The 18,238-nt window shown below is 41.8% G+C and overlaps 1 protein-coding gene across 3 annotated transcripts in view; it reads right to left on the bottom strand.

The window, feature by feature from the left end:
* Positions 1-18,238, bottom strand: part of ripor1 (RHO family interacting cell polarization regulator 1) — a 43,799-nt gene that overhangs the window by 16,025 nt on the left and 9,536 nt on the right. The window contains exons 1-9 of one of the 3 annotated variants that reach the window (XM_070971578.1): positions 14,941-15,463; positions 5,306-5,429; positions 4,549-4,701; positions 4,007-4,085; positions 3,892-3,915; positions 3,726-3,779; positions 2,866-3,015; positions 1,781-1,844; positions 496-539 (exon numbers count right to left, since the gene is read on the bottom strand). In XM_070971578.1, coding sequence (XP_070827679.1) covers positions 496-539; positions 1,781-1,844; positions 2,866-3,015; positions 3,726-3,779; positions 3,892-3,915; positions 4,007-4,085; positions 4,549-4,701; positions 5,306-5,429; positions 14,941-14,959 — 711 coding nt within the window. In that variant the 5' untranslated portion in view covers positions 14,960-15,463. Of the gene's footprint in view, positions 1-495; positions 540-1,780; positions 1,845-2,865; positions 3,016-3,725; positions 3,780-3,891; positions 3,916-3,980; positions 4,086-4,548; positions 4,702-5,305; positions 5,430-14,940; positions 15,464-18,238 lie in introns of those variants that run through there. The other 2 variants (XM_070971579.1, XM_070971580.1) reach the window with 2 other exon arrangements.

Here is an 18,238-nt window from a genome sequence, read left to right as displayed (position 1 = left end):
TAATGTACATACACAGCCATTCAAAAGTTTGGAATCACCTCTTATATTGATGTTTTTCACAAGTACAACACCAAAAGTATTAGTTACATTTAAAATATGGTAAATGGTAAGTGGACTGTATTTGTATAGTGCTTTCCTAGTCTACAACCACTCAAAGTTGTTGTACAAAGTACTTGTACAACAAAAGTCTGCATTCACCTGCTCGCACACACATTCGTACGGCAGCTAAGCCACCTGCTTATTACGAACGCTACCATTCAAACACACTCACACACTAATAGCACAGCATCGGGGGCAATTTTGTGGTTCAGTATCTTGCCCAAAGATACTTTTGCATGTGGACTGCCAAGGCCAGGGATCGAACCACCAACCTTCTGATAAGTGGATGGCCGTTCTATCTCCTGAGCCACAGCAGCCCAAAATAGGGGCTGTAAATGAGATACATAAACACAGCAGTAAAAAATGCAATTCAGAGGAGGCGACTGATGGACTAACCTCATACTGGTCACCAGCACACAGTCTAGCAAATCCAGCCAGACCTGAAAAACACACAGAAACAGAAGCAGCCTATCAGCTTCTCATAGCTACACTGTTTTATTTTTCTAGCAGAGGTGAGGTGACATTACCTGCCTTGGTCAGGGATATTAAGGTGTACTTGGGTAATTTTATACCCCCCACCTCAGAAATAATCACAGCCAAATTACCTACTGTTTTTCCCACAAGCTGAGTTTTGTGTGACAATGGAATCAAAAATGTTTTTGAACAATATGAAAGTAAGACCCCGGAATAACTCGATGGGCTGTTGTAATGTTAGCCACAGATAACAGGCTATATTTGTCTACATTTTGGCAAATGGCAGTATTAATAGTCTGCCAAATTAGCTGTCAGTAGCGCGTGTTTGCAGTGTAACCATGAGTGTACAGACCTTTATCTTTGGATTATTTTCATACTAAAGAAAACTAAAGAAAAGAAAAGTGTGATGATTCTCGGACAAGTTCTGAAGTGACTTTTTTTTCCTGTGATATCTAAGCAGATTTACAGTTGATGGACATTGGAGAAAATGATGTCTTGGACTCTGAGAAGTAGTGCAATTATTGTTGGAAATTTACCTCGCAAGGTATCTTTGCCTCACATCTCTCCCTCCACGCCTCCCCTTCAACTCTCTGGCTCTTACTTTGATATTACAATAGATAATAAAATGAAAAAGGAACTAAATCTGCAATGTTCAAGACAGCATCCATTTAAAATGTACCAAACAAATACTACATTTTGGGGCATTTTTCAGCTGCAGCCTTCATGAGGGGTCACTTTTTTAGTGTTCCTCCAGAGCTGACAAAATAACCTGTTGATAGACAGAGTCATCTTTAATAATTATGAAATTGTGTGGGGTTTTTTTTTCGCAGGTTACTGTCGATTGTACCCCGCAGCATACCAAAACTGACCGGCCAGCAGCAGTTATACCCTGATTCTTTCATGTCAGTCCAAAGATGCTGCATGCCAAATGTGAGGAAGACCGAATTAAGGGCATGGCAAGAATTCATAAAAAATGATTTACTAAAAAATTCACACACAAGCTTTCTGGTCACAATGAGTTTTGGAGTTTGTACCTTTCGTCAACTTTTTCAGAGTATGTGATTCTCATTGTTGCATGGCTGAGAAAAGGCAAAAACAAATTCAGGAGAACAAGAGAATGAAAAAGAGAGAGGGGAGAAAAAAGGAGGATGACAGGAAGGAGGGAAGAGTAAAGACAGATGGGGAACTTGTCATGTTTCATTCTTACCTTTCATCTTAATGTGGAACTCCCCCAGCTGGTTCTCCAACTCGTTCTCCAACACACACATGTTCTATAGAGAGTGGTAAGTAATTAGTGAGTGAGTTTGTTTATATAGTATCAACAACTGATGTCACAAAGTGGTTTGCAATAAAAGACAAAAGAGCAAATAACAGAGCAAAAGACATGGCATGCAGCTAAAAACATAAAGAATAAGATTAAATAAACTAAAACTAAAGCAAGACTAAACAAACAGGTCTTCAGCTGCTTTTTTAAAGTGTCCACAGTGACCACAGATCCTAAGTCCAGTGGGAGAGAGTTAGAGGTTAGGAGCTACAACCTCAAAAACAGCCTGAAGTGAGGAACAACCAACAGACCCTGAACAGAGGACCTCTGTTTGCTACAGGTGATGTCGGGCCATTGGCTCATTAATGTAAGATGGTGGTGGACCATGTCAGGCTCTACGAGTGATTACAAGAATCTTCAGCTGGATTCTGAATTTGATGGGAGTAAAGAAATCAAAATTCATGTTACATCAGACATCTTGGAGGACTTTGTCAAAAGCTTAGCATCAGCATTTTGGACAACCTGTTCAGGAGTGTCTTGCTAAGACAGGTGAAAGGGGAATCGCAGTAGTCAAGATGGTGGCTAAGGACACAATGAGTTTAGCCATGTTCCTCAGGTAGAGACGGAAGAGAAGCAAACAATGTACAAGCTGGTCCAAACTGAAAATCTGGTCCATAGATGGTGGATCTAACAGAAGAGGAAAAGACCTTCTTTCAACTTTGGAACAAAGCCAGCTGGAACGGAAATACGAACTTCTGCTTTTGTCAGCGTTTAGCTGTAGAAAATTATCTATCATCCAGTTTTTATAGAGAGGATCAGAGATGAAGGCTTTCATTTACTAATTTCTGCCAAACAGGTCTGAACTATGGAGCTGTTAATTATAAATGATGCCTATAAGTTATGTTCTATCCTATTAAACGTTAATGAATTCCCCTACTACGTTCTCGTGGCCCTATTCTCCCACAAAGACCACGACACATTTACAGCTTATCGCTCTCTCCCAGACACCACTGTTCGCTTCATCTTACCTCTGTGTATTCTTTGTATCCTTTATTGGCTTCTGCTAAACTCTCCCTGGCCTCCTTACTGCCTGGAGAGGCAGTGTAAGCCTTCACCATCTTGTTGGCTCCATCCCTGAGTCGCCTTTGCAAGCAGTAAGCTTCATATAGCTCCTCAATCTGGGAAAAAAAGGGGAAAGAGTTAAACAGCATGCTCACATCAAACTTTTTAAACTGCATATTTAAAACTGTGTGTGATGTACACTATTAAAACAACTGACCCAACTTTTCATTAGCATATTAGCACATCATAAAGTTGTTATGGTGAACGTGTTTGCTAGCAGTTGCCTATTTACACATCCAGGACATGGACAGTACCATTAGTATTTCCTGTTTATAAGTCGAATATATACAAAAAGAGAGCAAAATGGTCTTCACTCCAAGACCAATGTAACTTTTTTGCTTCGTCCACCCTCTGTACAAAAAACAACCCAAACACAGATCTAAAAACCCCACAACAAAATGAAACGTCAGGGGGTGTTTAAAGGTAATGTGAAGACAAAAATTCCATCTAAATGGAAGCAAGCAGCCTAACAGAGTTGAATCCTGAACACAATTCTGTGATTTTTCCAAAATGTTACTCACAGGTTTTATTCTCTATACCAGTGTTTCTCAACTCCGGTCCTCGGGCCCCCCTGCCCCGCATGTTTTAGATGTTTCCTGCTCCAACACACCTGATTCAAATGATCGGCTCGTCATCGAGCTCTGCAGTGGCCTGATAACGAGCCACTCCGGTCCTCCGGGGGGCCCGAGGACCAGAGTTGAGAAACACTGTTCTATAGCATTCACTGATGTGGAAAGGCATTGGTCAAGGATCACTGTGGTCTTACCTTGCTCAGGTGAAACTCCAGTCGTCTTATGTACCTCTCAGTCACCTTCACTTGCTGTCAGAGGGAGCACAGAGTCACATTCATTCACTTCAAGGCCTATCTCTAACCAAAACCTGTCTCAAATTCTCTCTGCAGTTGCGCTATTTAAGAATTTACAGATGCTCACCTTATCCAGTTCATACAGGAAACCCTGAAAAGGCAGAAAACATTGGGTCATCAGTATCTGTCACATTTTTAATTTAGTAGTAGCACAACCATATCAAGTGATACTGATAACGAACCAGTCTGGAGTTCCTCTTTGATTCTTTCATCTGCCTGCTGAGGTTGTCCAAGTCCATCTGATGAACCTGCAAGCAAGACCTGGACACGCAGACACACACACACACACACACACACACACACACACACACACACACACACACACACACACACACACACACACACACACACACATAGATAGTGTCAGATGTGGTTAAATGTGGTTAAATGGTAGGTGGTTAATCTTGTGGACTGTGGAATCTAATCACACAGATATTCTTGCTTTTACGTGTTTTAAGTTATGAGAAACTTACTGGATCTAAACAAACTGTCTGCAGTGAGAAAGAAATTGTCCTATTCTTTATTAACTTTTTCAGTGTGGCTAACATGAATTTTGTTTTTTCTTTCATAACTGCAATAGTAATACAATGTAAGAGCTTAGTAGATGTGACTACAGAATTGCAGAAATATCAGTCATTGACTAGGAGTGACATCATCCCTCCAAATTAAAGCTGAGAGTTGCTATTTGTATGTATGATGGCCGGTCTGCTGTGCATGTACTCACTGAAGGCCTTTCTTCAGCGCCTCGTAGACCTGATCCAGTCGCTCTGGTTGAGGAACTTTAGGTGGTGGGTTGGACTTGGCGGACATGGTGAACATCCTGCTGGCTCTGCTGGGCTTCCTGCTGAGACCTGGAGTGCTGAACACTGAGAGGTTCCTGTAACATAAGCATCATCAGGTCGACATGGTCCTCAAATAGCCTCACATGACATCAGATCAGTTTGATCAAACTCTGTTTTATCAATCATGTAAGACTGACACCTTCAGCATACACACTCAGGAAGTCTGTCTGTATTATAACATGATCTCTTTTATACTGCAATAAGATAGCACTGAAAAAACAATATTCTATAAATACACACAATCAAATAACCAATAATGAAATGAAGAAACCATGTTTTGGAATGACAATAATGGGCCAAATACCAGTTGTGCCAGTTGACTGAATCCACAAACAGCCCACAGGACAGGAGTGATGATGAAAATCTTACATTTTCTCTACTTTGTTTTGGATTCAAATGTACTGCAAATCTACTGATTATCTTAAATTTCTAATAATGCAAATCAGTCATCATCAGTTCATCTTTACCATGTATGAACACACACACACAGACACACAGTCAGCCTGTCTGTCCTTTGAGCTCCACCTGACAGGATGTCCTGTCAAGTGTGTACTTCCCCACGAGTATGTGTGCATGTGTGCGTGTGTGCGTGTGTGCGTGTGTGCGTGTGTGCGTGTGTGTGTGTGTGTGTGTGTGTACCTGTAGGGCTTGTCGTAAGTGTTGACTCCAGTGAAGCTCTGGCTCCTAGTGATGGACCTGGAGGTGAGGCGTCTGGCCGGGCGAACAGACAGCGACATGGTGGAGAGAGTTCGGGATGGACTCCCTGTTCAGAGCAAAGGAGAAGAACCATCAACAGACTGCTGAGACCACAGCATGACGGACTGACTGGTCACGTTATTCTGTCATTCATCTCACACACGGCAGATGAAACAGAGGCAGCATTCCCACCAAGCATTAACATTCGATTTGTACCTGGATATCTTCTTAATTATTTTTGAAGAGTGATAATTGGATAGTTTGACAGTAGAGACCGAAAGGAAGCATGGGAAGAGACCACAAAGGGTAACGTGTGACCAGGCATGTTTTTATTACATGGTATGCACCTTAGACCACAAGCTTGCAGGGATGGTCCTGTATCTGGATATTACATGGGGAACAGAAAAAAACATGTTAATCCAGGTGTAACTATGATAAATTACTTGTATGTGTTTCGTTATATGAAATAATAGTGATGCACTTTGATGGGTGCATTTGCCCCCCAAGGATTACACTGGAGCCATTGCAGTCCATTTGGCGATCTACTTGACCAATTCATTCAATTCATTTAGACCCCAACATACAGAGAGACTTAAAAATACCAAAATTACCCTTTAAGATCTCTGAAACTCTCTTAAATTTAGCAGCATTTTCAAGTTGTAAGAAATTTGATAGCTTTTCACTTTTAAGCAGATACAGGCCCAGATATCCGCAAAGCAATGTGTACGGAGCGATCACATTCATAAACCAGGAATGATACTAGATAACCAGAAAAAAAGAAAAAGAAATGAAAACCACAAACAGTGTTGTGTTCTGCAAGTCAGCATCTAACTCACTGACAAACTCATTTCCTGCTGGAAACACTGATACAAAACATTGTGTGTTATGAGAATAATCTTACATAATGGTTAGATGTAGGACCGAGCACCACAGCACATGATCCTCCTGATTTCACTACAGTGCTGGCTCAGGTCGCATATTTCTGTCCGAAACTGACTCGAGTCTGAGAGAGTACTAATTGAACCAGACCCGAATCTGACTCAACAACTAAGTGAAGTTACTTCTGACCTTAGTCAAAAGTATTTTCCTATCAACTGCAACTCCTCAGGCCTGATAGCTCCCTAAGGAATTAGCTTAGCACTGAGCAGTACAACAGGACATCTTGTTTGTTTTGGTAACGTGGTATGTCCAGATATTAGTCAAACCCTCAGATGTTACCAAGGAAACTGAACCATAGTGTAAGCGGGAAAATGCCTGTCGAGGTGTCCATTATAAGGAATTAAGGGATGATGTGACGGCTGTGTCAGAAGACAGCTGCCTTCATGGAGTCCATCGTGTACAGAAGGATTAATGGTCATGACACTTTCAGTGTGTCCTGCAAACCAAACAATTACTGTTGAATTGGCCTAATACACTCTAACGGGATGAACAATTTGGTACAGAAAATATATAAGTACATGAGTTTTGAAACCCTCTGAGAGGTTTGGTGTGACAGTTCATTCAGAGGTGTTTTTGCATCCCGCTCTATTGGTCATAAAGTCTCACTGAAAACCACAATGGTTAATATCTGGACATATTATGTCACCATCTTCATGTTGCCTAAAGCAGGCTAATCCAATGTGTTCCTGCGGTCTTAACCAACATTTTGAAATCTGTGGCCTGAAGCAGCGTTTTGTTATTGTGGCTTAAGTCAGCGGTTAATTTCTGCCAGCTAAAGCAGTGTTTCCATACTGTGGCCCATCCAGTGTCCTGTATCCTGTTTTTTCACACAGCTGAAAGGCCTTTGCAAGAAAACACCCCCTCCCACAGCACAGGAAATGTCACAATCCTACAGGAAGTCAGAAGCAACTGCCTCTCCTGACAGGAAATTTAACAAAAGGAGATAGTTCTAGGGCTGCAGTCATCTGGCTGACGAGAAAAGGTCAGTTCTGCTGGAGCGAAGTCACAAGGGATGGAAAGACTACTTTGGCAACAATTAACTTGTTGTTGCAGATAATTAAGGGACAATTTCTACCTTTAACTGAGAGGAAAAGTGTTAAAAATACCGAATACTGCTAAGTACACATAAACAAAAACAGTAAGAGGTGGTTTAGTTCCTTCCACTGAAATCATCAAGCATGTCTGTGTGTGTGTGTGTGTGTGTGTGTGTGTGTGTGTGTGTGTGTGTGTGTGTGCGCTGTGCGAGTCTGTGGTCAACCGTTTGTTGACTTAACCTAGTTTAAGTCCTCACACAGAGTCCAGAGGAGCTGGAGGGGAGTGAGAGATAAAGGAAGAACATATTTCAGAGAGAGAAACTGAGCCTGCCAGAGCTGGAGAGTGGACAAAGAGAGTAAGTGGAAAAGCTGGCTCATGCTGGATCCATCATGTTCAGACACTTTGGTCTTTAAGTTTCTGATGAAGCATCATGCTGTGCTGTCACAGCAGTTCATACAGTCTCTACAGCCAAGCGTTCAACCGCCAAGTAAATTTTAAGCAAAATTTAGACATGTCACAAAAGGAAAAAAAAAAAACAAAATAAAGGTCCATTTCCTTAAACAGGTTTGGAGCAAACAAATTAGGCTACACAAAGTATAGTTTCATCGGAAGTTGGCAGCATGAGCTACATTACTTACGGCTAAAATAAACACAGCAGAAGAAGAAGAATGTTGAAAACTGGAAAAGTCACCTGAGTCACCTGACAGAGGAAGGGAGAGGGGTCTGCAGGAATTTGTTTTGTTTGGCCAAGTTGTAATTGTTCTTATGAGTGAGCTATTATTGGTTATGTTTCATGCTGCCTGGAGATGAAGATTATGAGGATGAAGAGCGTTATGGGAATATCCAGGAAGACTAGGATGGCGGAAACAACTCCTGTTTCTTCTTCTTCTACAGGTTTTGTAGCAGAAACAGCTCAAACTTCATGTGAGTTATGTCCGCTGCGTCGGAGCTTTTTTGTCAAAGGTGTTTCTATCTCCCATTTGGTGCATTAACTCATGTTCGAAAAAGGCAAAAACCACCTCAAGTGAGCATAAAGTTTGCCATTTTCATCAAGCTTTTCAAACGCAATATTTCAAAATGTGCATGAAGACACAGCGATAGAAACATGGCTTATGAGAAAGTCTACTAAGGGTTATACAGTCTGTTATCAATGTCAGCACATAGCGGCCAATAAAGGAACAACACTTAAAACACTTTCATAATGGCAGCATCATCACTTTGTAGGTATCACAATCATAAAAACAAAAGCACTATATTCTCAAACCACAGCAGGTCCGTGATGCTGACTGAAGTGTTAATCTGGTTCTTGGCATGTTTACTTTTGGATCTGATGCACTTTCTAGGGGTGGAAGGTGGGAGGGTCAAAGTATGAGGTACATATTACAATATGATAGAGTCCAACACAATAACACCACAAATGCTCAGAATGGATTGTACAAAAAAACACAATGAAATAGGGAAACAACAATGAAAAACAACAATCGGCGTAATACATTGATGTATGAAATCTGCACTAAACCCTCACTGAGTATTAAGCCTTTAGACCTGATTGACTCAACATGCATCAAAAACTTCTCACTTTCTCAGAGTCAAAACTACACGTCATGATGTACAAGCACTGCTGGAATCAGAGGAGGTACTGTCTGTGATGTTCACAGTGGATAAACCTCCATCAAATTGGAAATAAACTAAATGTGGTTTCAAGCTGGGGTTTGTTACGTTACAGAAACCAGGAAGAGTAAGTTAGATTTTGGCAGCATCCAACCATATGGGTCAAATATGGGTTTTATCAATGAAATCTCCGACTGTCCTCTCTTGTGCTTAAATTTGATAGGGCCAATTATAGCTGGTAAGCTAACAACTCTTTTGTCACAGATTTTTTGAACATTTCTAAACCTTTAATCTTGTGCCTCGTGTATATGGCTCCACACACAACTGCAGGCACATTGTTGACTCTAGAAATGTCTCTGAATTCCCTGAATGAGACGGACTTCGTCTCCTTTGATGCACCCTTACTACCCACTACAATAACCCAGAAACGTACAATCCACTCTCACATCTTTAATGAGCAGTCTGCAGCCACATTTTCCAGCTGCTTTTCTGATCAGGTCAATCGCCCTCCTCATTTCACTAATATTAATTAGTGAGCTGGTTTAATGATTTGTGTATTTCAGCCCTTGATGCTTCTGCTCCATACGCTTCCAGGGCTGTCCCAGTTTCTTGTATGGATCAACGATGACATCAGACACCAAAGAAGAGACTATAGGAAGGCTGGGCTTCGCTCTTTAGAAAAAATCTTAACTTGAATTTCATCGCTTCCACGTGAAGGAGCTATTGCTTAAACTGAACCAGACTGTCTATACCCCTGCAGCCACTCATATGCGTCCCTCAAATAATCCTACAAAATTGGTAAAAGCCATTGTTTCTGTTTTAGGTCCCAGCTTGCTCACATCCAGGTCTGTCCCTGACTATTTTAAGATTGCCAGTGTTCAGCCACTTCTTAAAAAACCCTCTGCAAACTCAGACCACCACAGATCAATCTCCACACCAACCTTTTTTATTATAAAAAACTGTCACCAACCAACTGCTGGAGTGACCTGAAGGTCATTAAGTCTGGCTTTTGTCACATGCACAGTACTGAGACAACATTACTGAGAGTAACCAATGATGTTCTTCTGCATGCAAGCAAAGGCGAATACTTTTTTTACCCAAACATTTCTGACACGCAAACGCATCAGAGCTTTCTGCTACAGTCTGAAATAAAACTGTTAAGGATCAGTCGGTGATGCCACCACCTTACATACACACACATGTATGAAAAGTTGACAGAAGCACTTTCGTATGACAGTGACATCACGTATCAATCCTCGGGCTGATGGCGACCGTGTCTGTGCTGTGGGGGAACACGGACACGCGAGCCTGAGTTTGATAGAAATGTAGCAGAGGGTGAGACGGAGAGGAACTGATCCCTACAGTGGTTTGAGTTGAGGTATTAAATTTTGAGTTTCTCCTGCAAACCCAAGTCTAAACTGAGCATAACCACGCAAGCACAGGTGCGCACACACACATACACAAACACAAACATATATGGACACACACAAACTCTGGACACCTGCTTTTTGTTATAAGACCGAACAATATAGACCTCACACCGGTGGGGTCTATACACATACATACATACCATACACATTTTACAGTAAGAATTATGGCGAATGAGTCATTTGATCTTTACATTTTTCAGAAATTACAAAAACATCACATTGTGCATTTTTCTTGTTTCACCGGCTACATTGAAAATGTACTGAACGCACCCCTAAACGCTAAAATCACACACCAACCTTCATGGGGCTCCACGTCCATGTCAGAGTCCCAGTTCAGACAGGGCAGTGGTAGTCGGCACATTTCTCTCTCGGTCACACCCCACTGTCCTGTCTCCTATGTAATCTCCAGCCTGATTATGCGACTCCCATGAGCTTATCAGTCAGCATCTCGTTTAGTTTAATGATCCATCAGCTCCATTCAAACTTCACCTAGCTCACCCTGAAGGTGGTGAGTTAAATCCACCAAACTGAACATGTCCGTCAAACTGTGCTGTGTGTTGTTCCCTACCTGATGCAAACAGTGGTCCAGTCCTGTCCAATGATAATAACAGATTCCAGTCACACCATCTCCTCTGCTATTGATGTTCTCATATAAACACTGGGCCGTGGCTCGGTGCCACACACTCAGCCTTCCATTCGCCTCTGTGGTAAGCCAGTGTGTGACACCACACCTATTGTTTGATGCTCTCTGGCCTCTCTCTCCCAGACCATTCTGGAAAAACCCTGCCTGTGACCCAAACATGCACACACACACACACCCAAACACAGAACACCACTAAGTCGATGTCTCCCTTACACTGTTTTTGCCCCGCTAGCAATATGACAATGTTAGCTCATCAGAGCAAGATATCTCAACAACTACAGTTGTACTAGCCAGATTGTTAACTGGCCCCAGAGAATAAATCACAATGTTTAAACCTATACTTGAACTTCAACACTTGGAAAGGAAATGCAATCTATACTTCATTAAATATTGAAAAGTAAGTTTGTAATGACTCTGGTGAGCTACATGAGAAATGGCTAAAAGACTGATCTGGTGAAGTGCAGCCACTGACAGCGCTGCATATTAAGCAAGGTGAACAAAGGGTCAGTCCTTAGTATTCCTCTTGGGATCATCAATGCTTCATCTCATGTTAACAGTTTCCTCCCTTCGCAACACCACTATTTCATACCCTGTTTGTTCTCTCACACCCCCACATCATGTCCATACAGTTTAGTTTCATACCCAGGCCCTTCCCTCTGTCATATTGCTGTCTTTAGGAAAAGAAAGCTCAGGAGGGAGTAACATCCTGCAAGGAGGGCAGGGTCAGGAAAAGACCAGAGCAATTTATGGGTATACTGAGTCACAGGAATAACCCCACAGCCATCCATGCTCACTTCCAGGAAAATGATACTAGTCTCTGAAAAATTATTATAAAGCTGAAAGGACCGCAGCTGAGAGCCTGCTGTTGTAGTTTAAGGTCTGTTATTGTTGCGTGGAAATATAGTCGGTAGTTGAGCTTTCTTTCCAAGAGTGAGTTGAGGAAATTGATATTAATCTTGTGTCTGTGAGTTTAAGGGGAAGTGAGCTGATTCTACACGTATAAGTCTGTTTAGGGTTGCTGGGGAAGTACGGCTCCATATGTGAAAAAACCCGCTGGAGGCCCACAGGGAGCTGCACAAAAGTGACCTTGAATTTGGGCTTAGGAACGACAAGTTCGAAAATGAAAAAATAGAAAGAAGCGAGCTTCCTCGATCTCTGCAGCTCCACTCCTCTTGCCTGCTTGAGAGCGTAGGCTAACATAACACAGCTGAATCTCCCACCCAGCTGCTGGTGGTCTGGTTTCAGTGTGGATGATGTAGGCGCCAGCGTTTGACAAGGAAGAACAATGTGTGGAATAAAAAAGACAATATGTCTGGTGCTGCTGCATCAATTTTGGTTAACCTAGCTAATCATAAACACCAGAAACAGCCAGCCGGGGCTCGGTCCAAAGTTCAGAAATAGACCTATCTACATCTCTTAAGCTCACTTATTAACACACTGCATCTTGTTTTATAATCTTATCTAATCTGCGCACAAACAGAAATATAAAGCAAAGAGTTTATTGTAGCGGAACTACTTCTTGATGAGCAACAGCTAAAACATGCAAAAGCTCTTGAATGTGCTGAAAGATCTGCTGGACAACATGAAGCGACATCATGTTTCAGGTGTTCTCTATATGAACGTGCTTGATAATGTTTGGATTAGATGCTGCAGTTAAATGTAGTTTTATTGAATTTCACTCATTATTACCCACTTTATTATGTCTGCTACCATTCCTCCAAGAAATAACCTGCTTTCTATATTTTAATGTTTACTGTCTCCATAAAATGTTCATTAAAAGGCATCTATCTGTCTATGTCCAAAGGAATGAGAAGAATTTTTGAAATGCTTGAACTTGAAGATAATGGGCTAACAGTCTTATCTACACTGTGAGATGAAACTCAAGTCTTGAACGACCATAAAACAGTGCTAACGGTTCCATAATGTAGCCGTCACTGCTGCTGCCACACCAACGCAAATCCACCGGTGTACAGTGAAGATGGCTGTAACAGTCCTCATAAGGAAAAATGAGTGTGAAAATGAACGTAGGTCTTGACTGTAAATACATATATTGACTTTGTGCGATGAAACTGAAAAAGTGGAGCGAGTCGAGCTGAATATTCACTCTTAAATCTACCGTACTCAGGACAGAACTGTGTGTTGAGACGCAAAGCTGCATAATCCCTGCTAAGACAAACACAAGAGGACGATACGACCAGCATGGAAGGCTGATTTGAAGGATGATTTAAAGGCTGATGTTGATGTTAATCTTTTCACAGTGGAGCTGCCAACAGCTCTGCACTGATTCTACTGAAATCACTCCTACCATTTTCGATTTCTCTTTTTTTTTTATCTTGTTGTTATTACTGTTATCAAGGGGGTTTTCTTCTCCATCTTATTTTACATTCACTTTCTATCCTTGTCTTTATGGTCATTCCATGTCTCTTTTTAATGTGAAGCACTCTGCATGTGATTTATTTGTAGTTTTTGAGCTGCAATTCTTTTATGAAAGGTTCCTATACAAATAAAGTTTGTTATTATTATTATTATTATTATTGTTCATTCATTATTCATGCCAAACATACAACAATAGTTTAGTACTTCCCCCAAATTTGTATTCTTGGAAAGCTAGAGAGGAACCCCAGGAAACAACATTTAAACCACTAAAGGACACTGGTAATCTGAATTGAAATACAGGCTGTTTTTTCAGTTTGGCAGATCTTTAAAGGAGGATGTCAGGGATTTTGGATGATAAATTACAACTAATTATCATTTTTCAAGGCATGCTGTACTGTTTTAGATTCATGTATATGTTTCCCTCCTGCCAGGAACAGAGTTCATTATGTTATGTACAGTATAAAAGAAAAAACAACATAAATGGAGCACTGTGTCTACTTTTAATTATTATCCAAATTAAAGTATCATGCATAATTGCAGTTGCAATTTTGAGATTTGATCACCGACCAAATTTAATACAAAGACTTATAGTTTTGTACTTTTAACGTGCATTCCTGGAATAATTACAACTAGTCATGTGGTAGACACTTTTATCCAAAGCGACGTACATATGAATTCACACACTGATGGCACAGCATGGGGGGCAGTTTTGGGGTTCAGTATCTTGCCCAAGGATACTTTGGCATGTGGACTGCCAAGGCCAGGGATCGAACCACTGACCTCCTGATTGGTGGACGCCATTAAAAATGGTCATTATGGTCCATAATCATATCGCTGTAAACTACACAAATACTGTGTGTGTTTAGTCAGGTAATAAGTGGTGGTGAAATAATTTTGACTGAAATGTATGGCTGAAGAACAGTAGAGTGGATGAATAGTGTGATTATAAAAAAAGGACTATACTTGACACAGGACTAAGACTAAATTAAAAAAAAGGAAAACTGGGAGGAGGAACAATCACAGTGACCACAAAGTGCTTCACTGCACTGAACATATGGGCACATCAGCATTGTTGAAGACAGACATGAAAAAATGTTAAACTCAGTTTAACAAACATTTTCAACAAACGAGATATAAAATACACAGAGGCATCGAAAAGCAAGCCTGACTGTGTGTGATACAGTGTGTAGTGGCAGTGGTGCAGTGGCACGGAGTGACCAGAGGCATCTATTCATCAAGGGGAGCAACACTTCTTTGACACCGCTAAACAATTTAATGTAGTAATGAAAGGTGCTTCTTTGAAGACTGTTACTGTGCTCAGGAAGGGATCAGCACTGAAGCATATGAATACGACAAACTGTTGATCTAAACAAGTCACAGGCTTTTTTTTTTAATTTATTATTTTTTGCCGTTTAAAGTGAACTCTCTCACCATCGACTCCTAATAAGTTACAAACCTGTTAACCATCAGCTGGAATTTCATCCTGACAAACACAGAGTTAATGATTAGAAATGAGCTCATGTCACTGAGCTGCTGGCTCATACCTCCATATCCACTGTACATGGTAGCTGTGGTGGTTGATGTCTCTCTCGCGATGGGTCCACCCAATCCCAGAAACAAGTGCTCACTCCTCACTCTCAGTGGACTTTTCGTCAGCAGACTTTCTTATCTGTCGCTTTGCTTTCTCTTGTACTCTCTCACTCCGTGTGGCATCTCGTTCACTTCTCTTATCACTATCCCGGTCTATTTCCAGTTTTCTCTGCCCCCATATCCACTGTCACAGTTAATCCGGTGTCCACTCACCTACTGATCCCCCCTCTCTCTCTCTCTCTCTACCACACATACGAGGAGGGTGGAACAGGGAGGAGGAGGAGGAGGAGGAAAAGGAAAACACAAGGCGGTCCTCCCTCCTTCTTCCTCCTTCTTCCCTGCTGACATCACTGGTTTTTCCTGCCCCTCCTTCTCCCAGTTGAACATATTGTTTCTGACCACACACACACCACATAATTATTTACCCACCGTCCTCCCACCACAATATCCACACAGCTAATTGTAGGACATCACTGGAGGCTTTTAACACAATCTAAGTGTCAGAAGACAAAGTTCACACATACATACACAATACATACATTTTCAATGAATTGTTTTGAGGATTTAATGAGTCGTTACTTATGAGACAGAAGCTGGGATCCATGTGGCACACTGAACAACAAACGCTGCTAATGATCTCGACAGCTCTGTGCTGCGAGCGAAACAAAATACCACGTTCACCAACAGCATCGTAAGCAGTATAAACAGCAGGGTTTAGGGTTTAGGGTGCGATACGCAAATTAACTCAAATTTTCAACAGAATGTGAAGAGATAAGTTGTGACATTATGTAAAGATGTCTACCTACTGTGTTGCAGAAATATCTACTGAAGTTAGCATGCTAACCAAGTAGCTGCAGCCCATTACCTCTTGTAATACCTCTTTCAAGCGCTCTTACATTTTTTTGCATAATAAATAAACACAATTATTTTAAAAAATGTCAGGAAAGGAAATATTCTTACATCTGTTTTCTTTATTAAACCGAAAAATACATCCGTACATCTTCTGAAGTTTCCCTCTTTACCAAACTAAATCAAGCTTCATTGCTTTGTTAACTCATCATAAATAACACTTCATTTAAACTTGACAGAAACAAAATAAAACTCATTAAAACCGTCTTCCAACAAACACCAACTCTGGTCTGGCCAAAATCCACCTTTAATTCATCAAGTTGGATATGAAAATGTTCTGCGTTTGCAGGCAGCTTTTCCACCCTGAGGATGACTGACCCTCCTCTCGCTCTTCTTCCACCTCACGCCTTTCCTGTCCCAGCCTGCTGTGCCTTCACTCTACCCAGAGTCAGAGTCCTGATCGGAGTCAATTTAAATCACCTCTGCACCATTTTCCCTGTCGTCAGACTGGCCTCCTTTGGCCTCACGGACTGTGTTCAGTCCTGGTCCGGCCTTGTTCACTGGGAGCTGCTGAGCTGGGTTCCTTTGTCCGCGATGTAAACACTAACAAGTGCTCTGAACTCCTGGTCAGGTCAGACTCAGTCAACTCATGCACAGCTAACTGAGCTAACTCGCTAATGACAGCAAGCAGCTACAGCCATAGACAGCGACAGCAAAGAGTACAGCGAGCAACAGTTATCAGTTACTCTGGTGATATGCTGACTCCTCTTGGCTTGAAGCGACCTTCAACAGGTGGCCAATTCTGACATATTGCAAATTTCAGAGCTCAGGCAATAGGAAGCCCCAGGGTACAAGTGATTGCAGTGGAAAGGGGTCATTTGTCTGGTGAATGGGATAATTCTACATCTTGCCTTCCAATCGACGAAACAGAGGATGAAATGATTATTGTGATAACTTGAGAGAGTTGTAAAATCCTGCCTCACAGTATCATAAACCACTGTGTAAGGTTTCGGTATCTGATAAGCCTCATGAGTCTGTCAGTCAAACTTAACATCCAGGAAACAGCACGTCCACGCCCGGTCCTGGCGCCACAGTAAAGTAACTGGCCAGGCGTTCGTTTTTCATGGGCAGCCACTGACAATCAAGTTGATTCGAAGTCAAGAGATACTGTGCACAGAACACCTGCTGCCCTGGTGGTTCATCTTTCACAGCTTTAAGGCTGCTGAAAAAAACCATCAACCTGATGGTCTCTGTAGGGTTAAAAAACTACAAAGCAACCAAGTTGTGTTGCAATTTGTTCATTTTCAACAGTCAGCGTTGAACGCTCCCCTACAGCGTCCTCAGGGCTGCATTAAGCTACTCAAAGAGATCACTTCCTGCTACTATTGTTTCACATTAAGGGCTTTTCAGTGGCAAATCATATGGAAGCTGTTACTGCACCTACATAACATTTGTATGGGGCGGCACGGTGGGGCAGCAGGTAGTGCGCATGCCTCACAGCAAGAAGGTCGCCGGTTTGATCCCCGGATCGGGCAGGGCCTATCTGTGTGAAGTTTGCATGTTCTTCCCGTGCATGTGTGGGTTCTCTCCGGCTTCCTCCCACAGACCAAAAAACATGTTCATTAGGTTAATTGGTGGCTTTAAATTGTCCTTAGGTATGAGTGTGAGTGTGAATGGTTGTCTGTCTATATGTTGCCCTGTGATCGACTGGCGACTGGTTCAGGGTGTACCCCGCCTCTCGCCTGCTGACAGCTTGGATAGGCTCCCGACAAGGGATAGTCGGGTATAGAAAATGGATGGATGGATAACATTTGTATGTGAGAAGAAATGTTTGGGAAAGTTCAGTGACCTCTGCAATAAAGTCATACCCTTCTGCCAATCAAATCAAACTACCAATCTCTGCAAAACTACAAGTCCGATGATGGACTGACTGATTGTTCACCGTCTAACATTCCACCCCAATGTGAAACCAACATGAAACCATTACATGGGACTTTTAATGGTCGAAGTTGCTTAAGCATTTTAGTGGGCAGTGTGTATTGCTATCAGCTACTACTGATTTCAGTTGCAACAGTCCAACCCACCTACACACACACAAACACACCTTCTGCTTTAAATCAAACTCGCCTCCTCTCATTCAGTCACTTCTGACATTCTTGTCATCTGCACTTGTGTATTTTGCTGAAATGAATCCACATTCTTTTCATTCCTGTCATATTTCTAATACCCTGACTCGACCAACCAGGCACGCTTGTTTCCCTTCAACTTTTTCTTCCTCCACTGTTGATGTGCTTTCAACTTTTCTTTTTTCAACTTTGTGGATCTCAAAGCTCTGCATTTGTTTATGTGTGTGATGTTTCAGAATCTAAAGGTGCCTGAATGTTGCATTTGCATTCAATATTA

This window comes from Chaetodon trifascialis, chromosome 10 (genome assembly GCF_039877785.1).
Source record: "Chaetodon trifascialis isolate fChaTrf1 chromosome 10, fChaTrf1.hap1, whole genome shotgun sequence".
Classification (NCBI taxonomy): domain Eukaryota; kingdom Metazoa; phylum Chordata; class Actinopteri; order Chaetodontiformes; family Chaetodontidae; genus Chaetodon; species Chaetodon trifascialis.
This window is presented reverse-complemented; position numbering and strand designations above follow the sequence as displayed.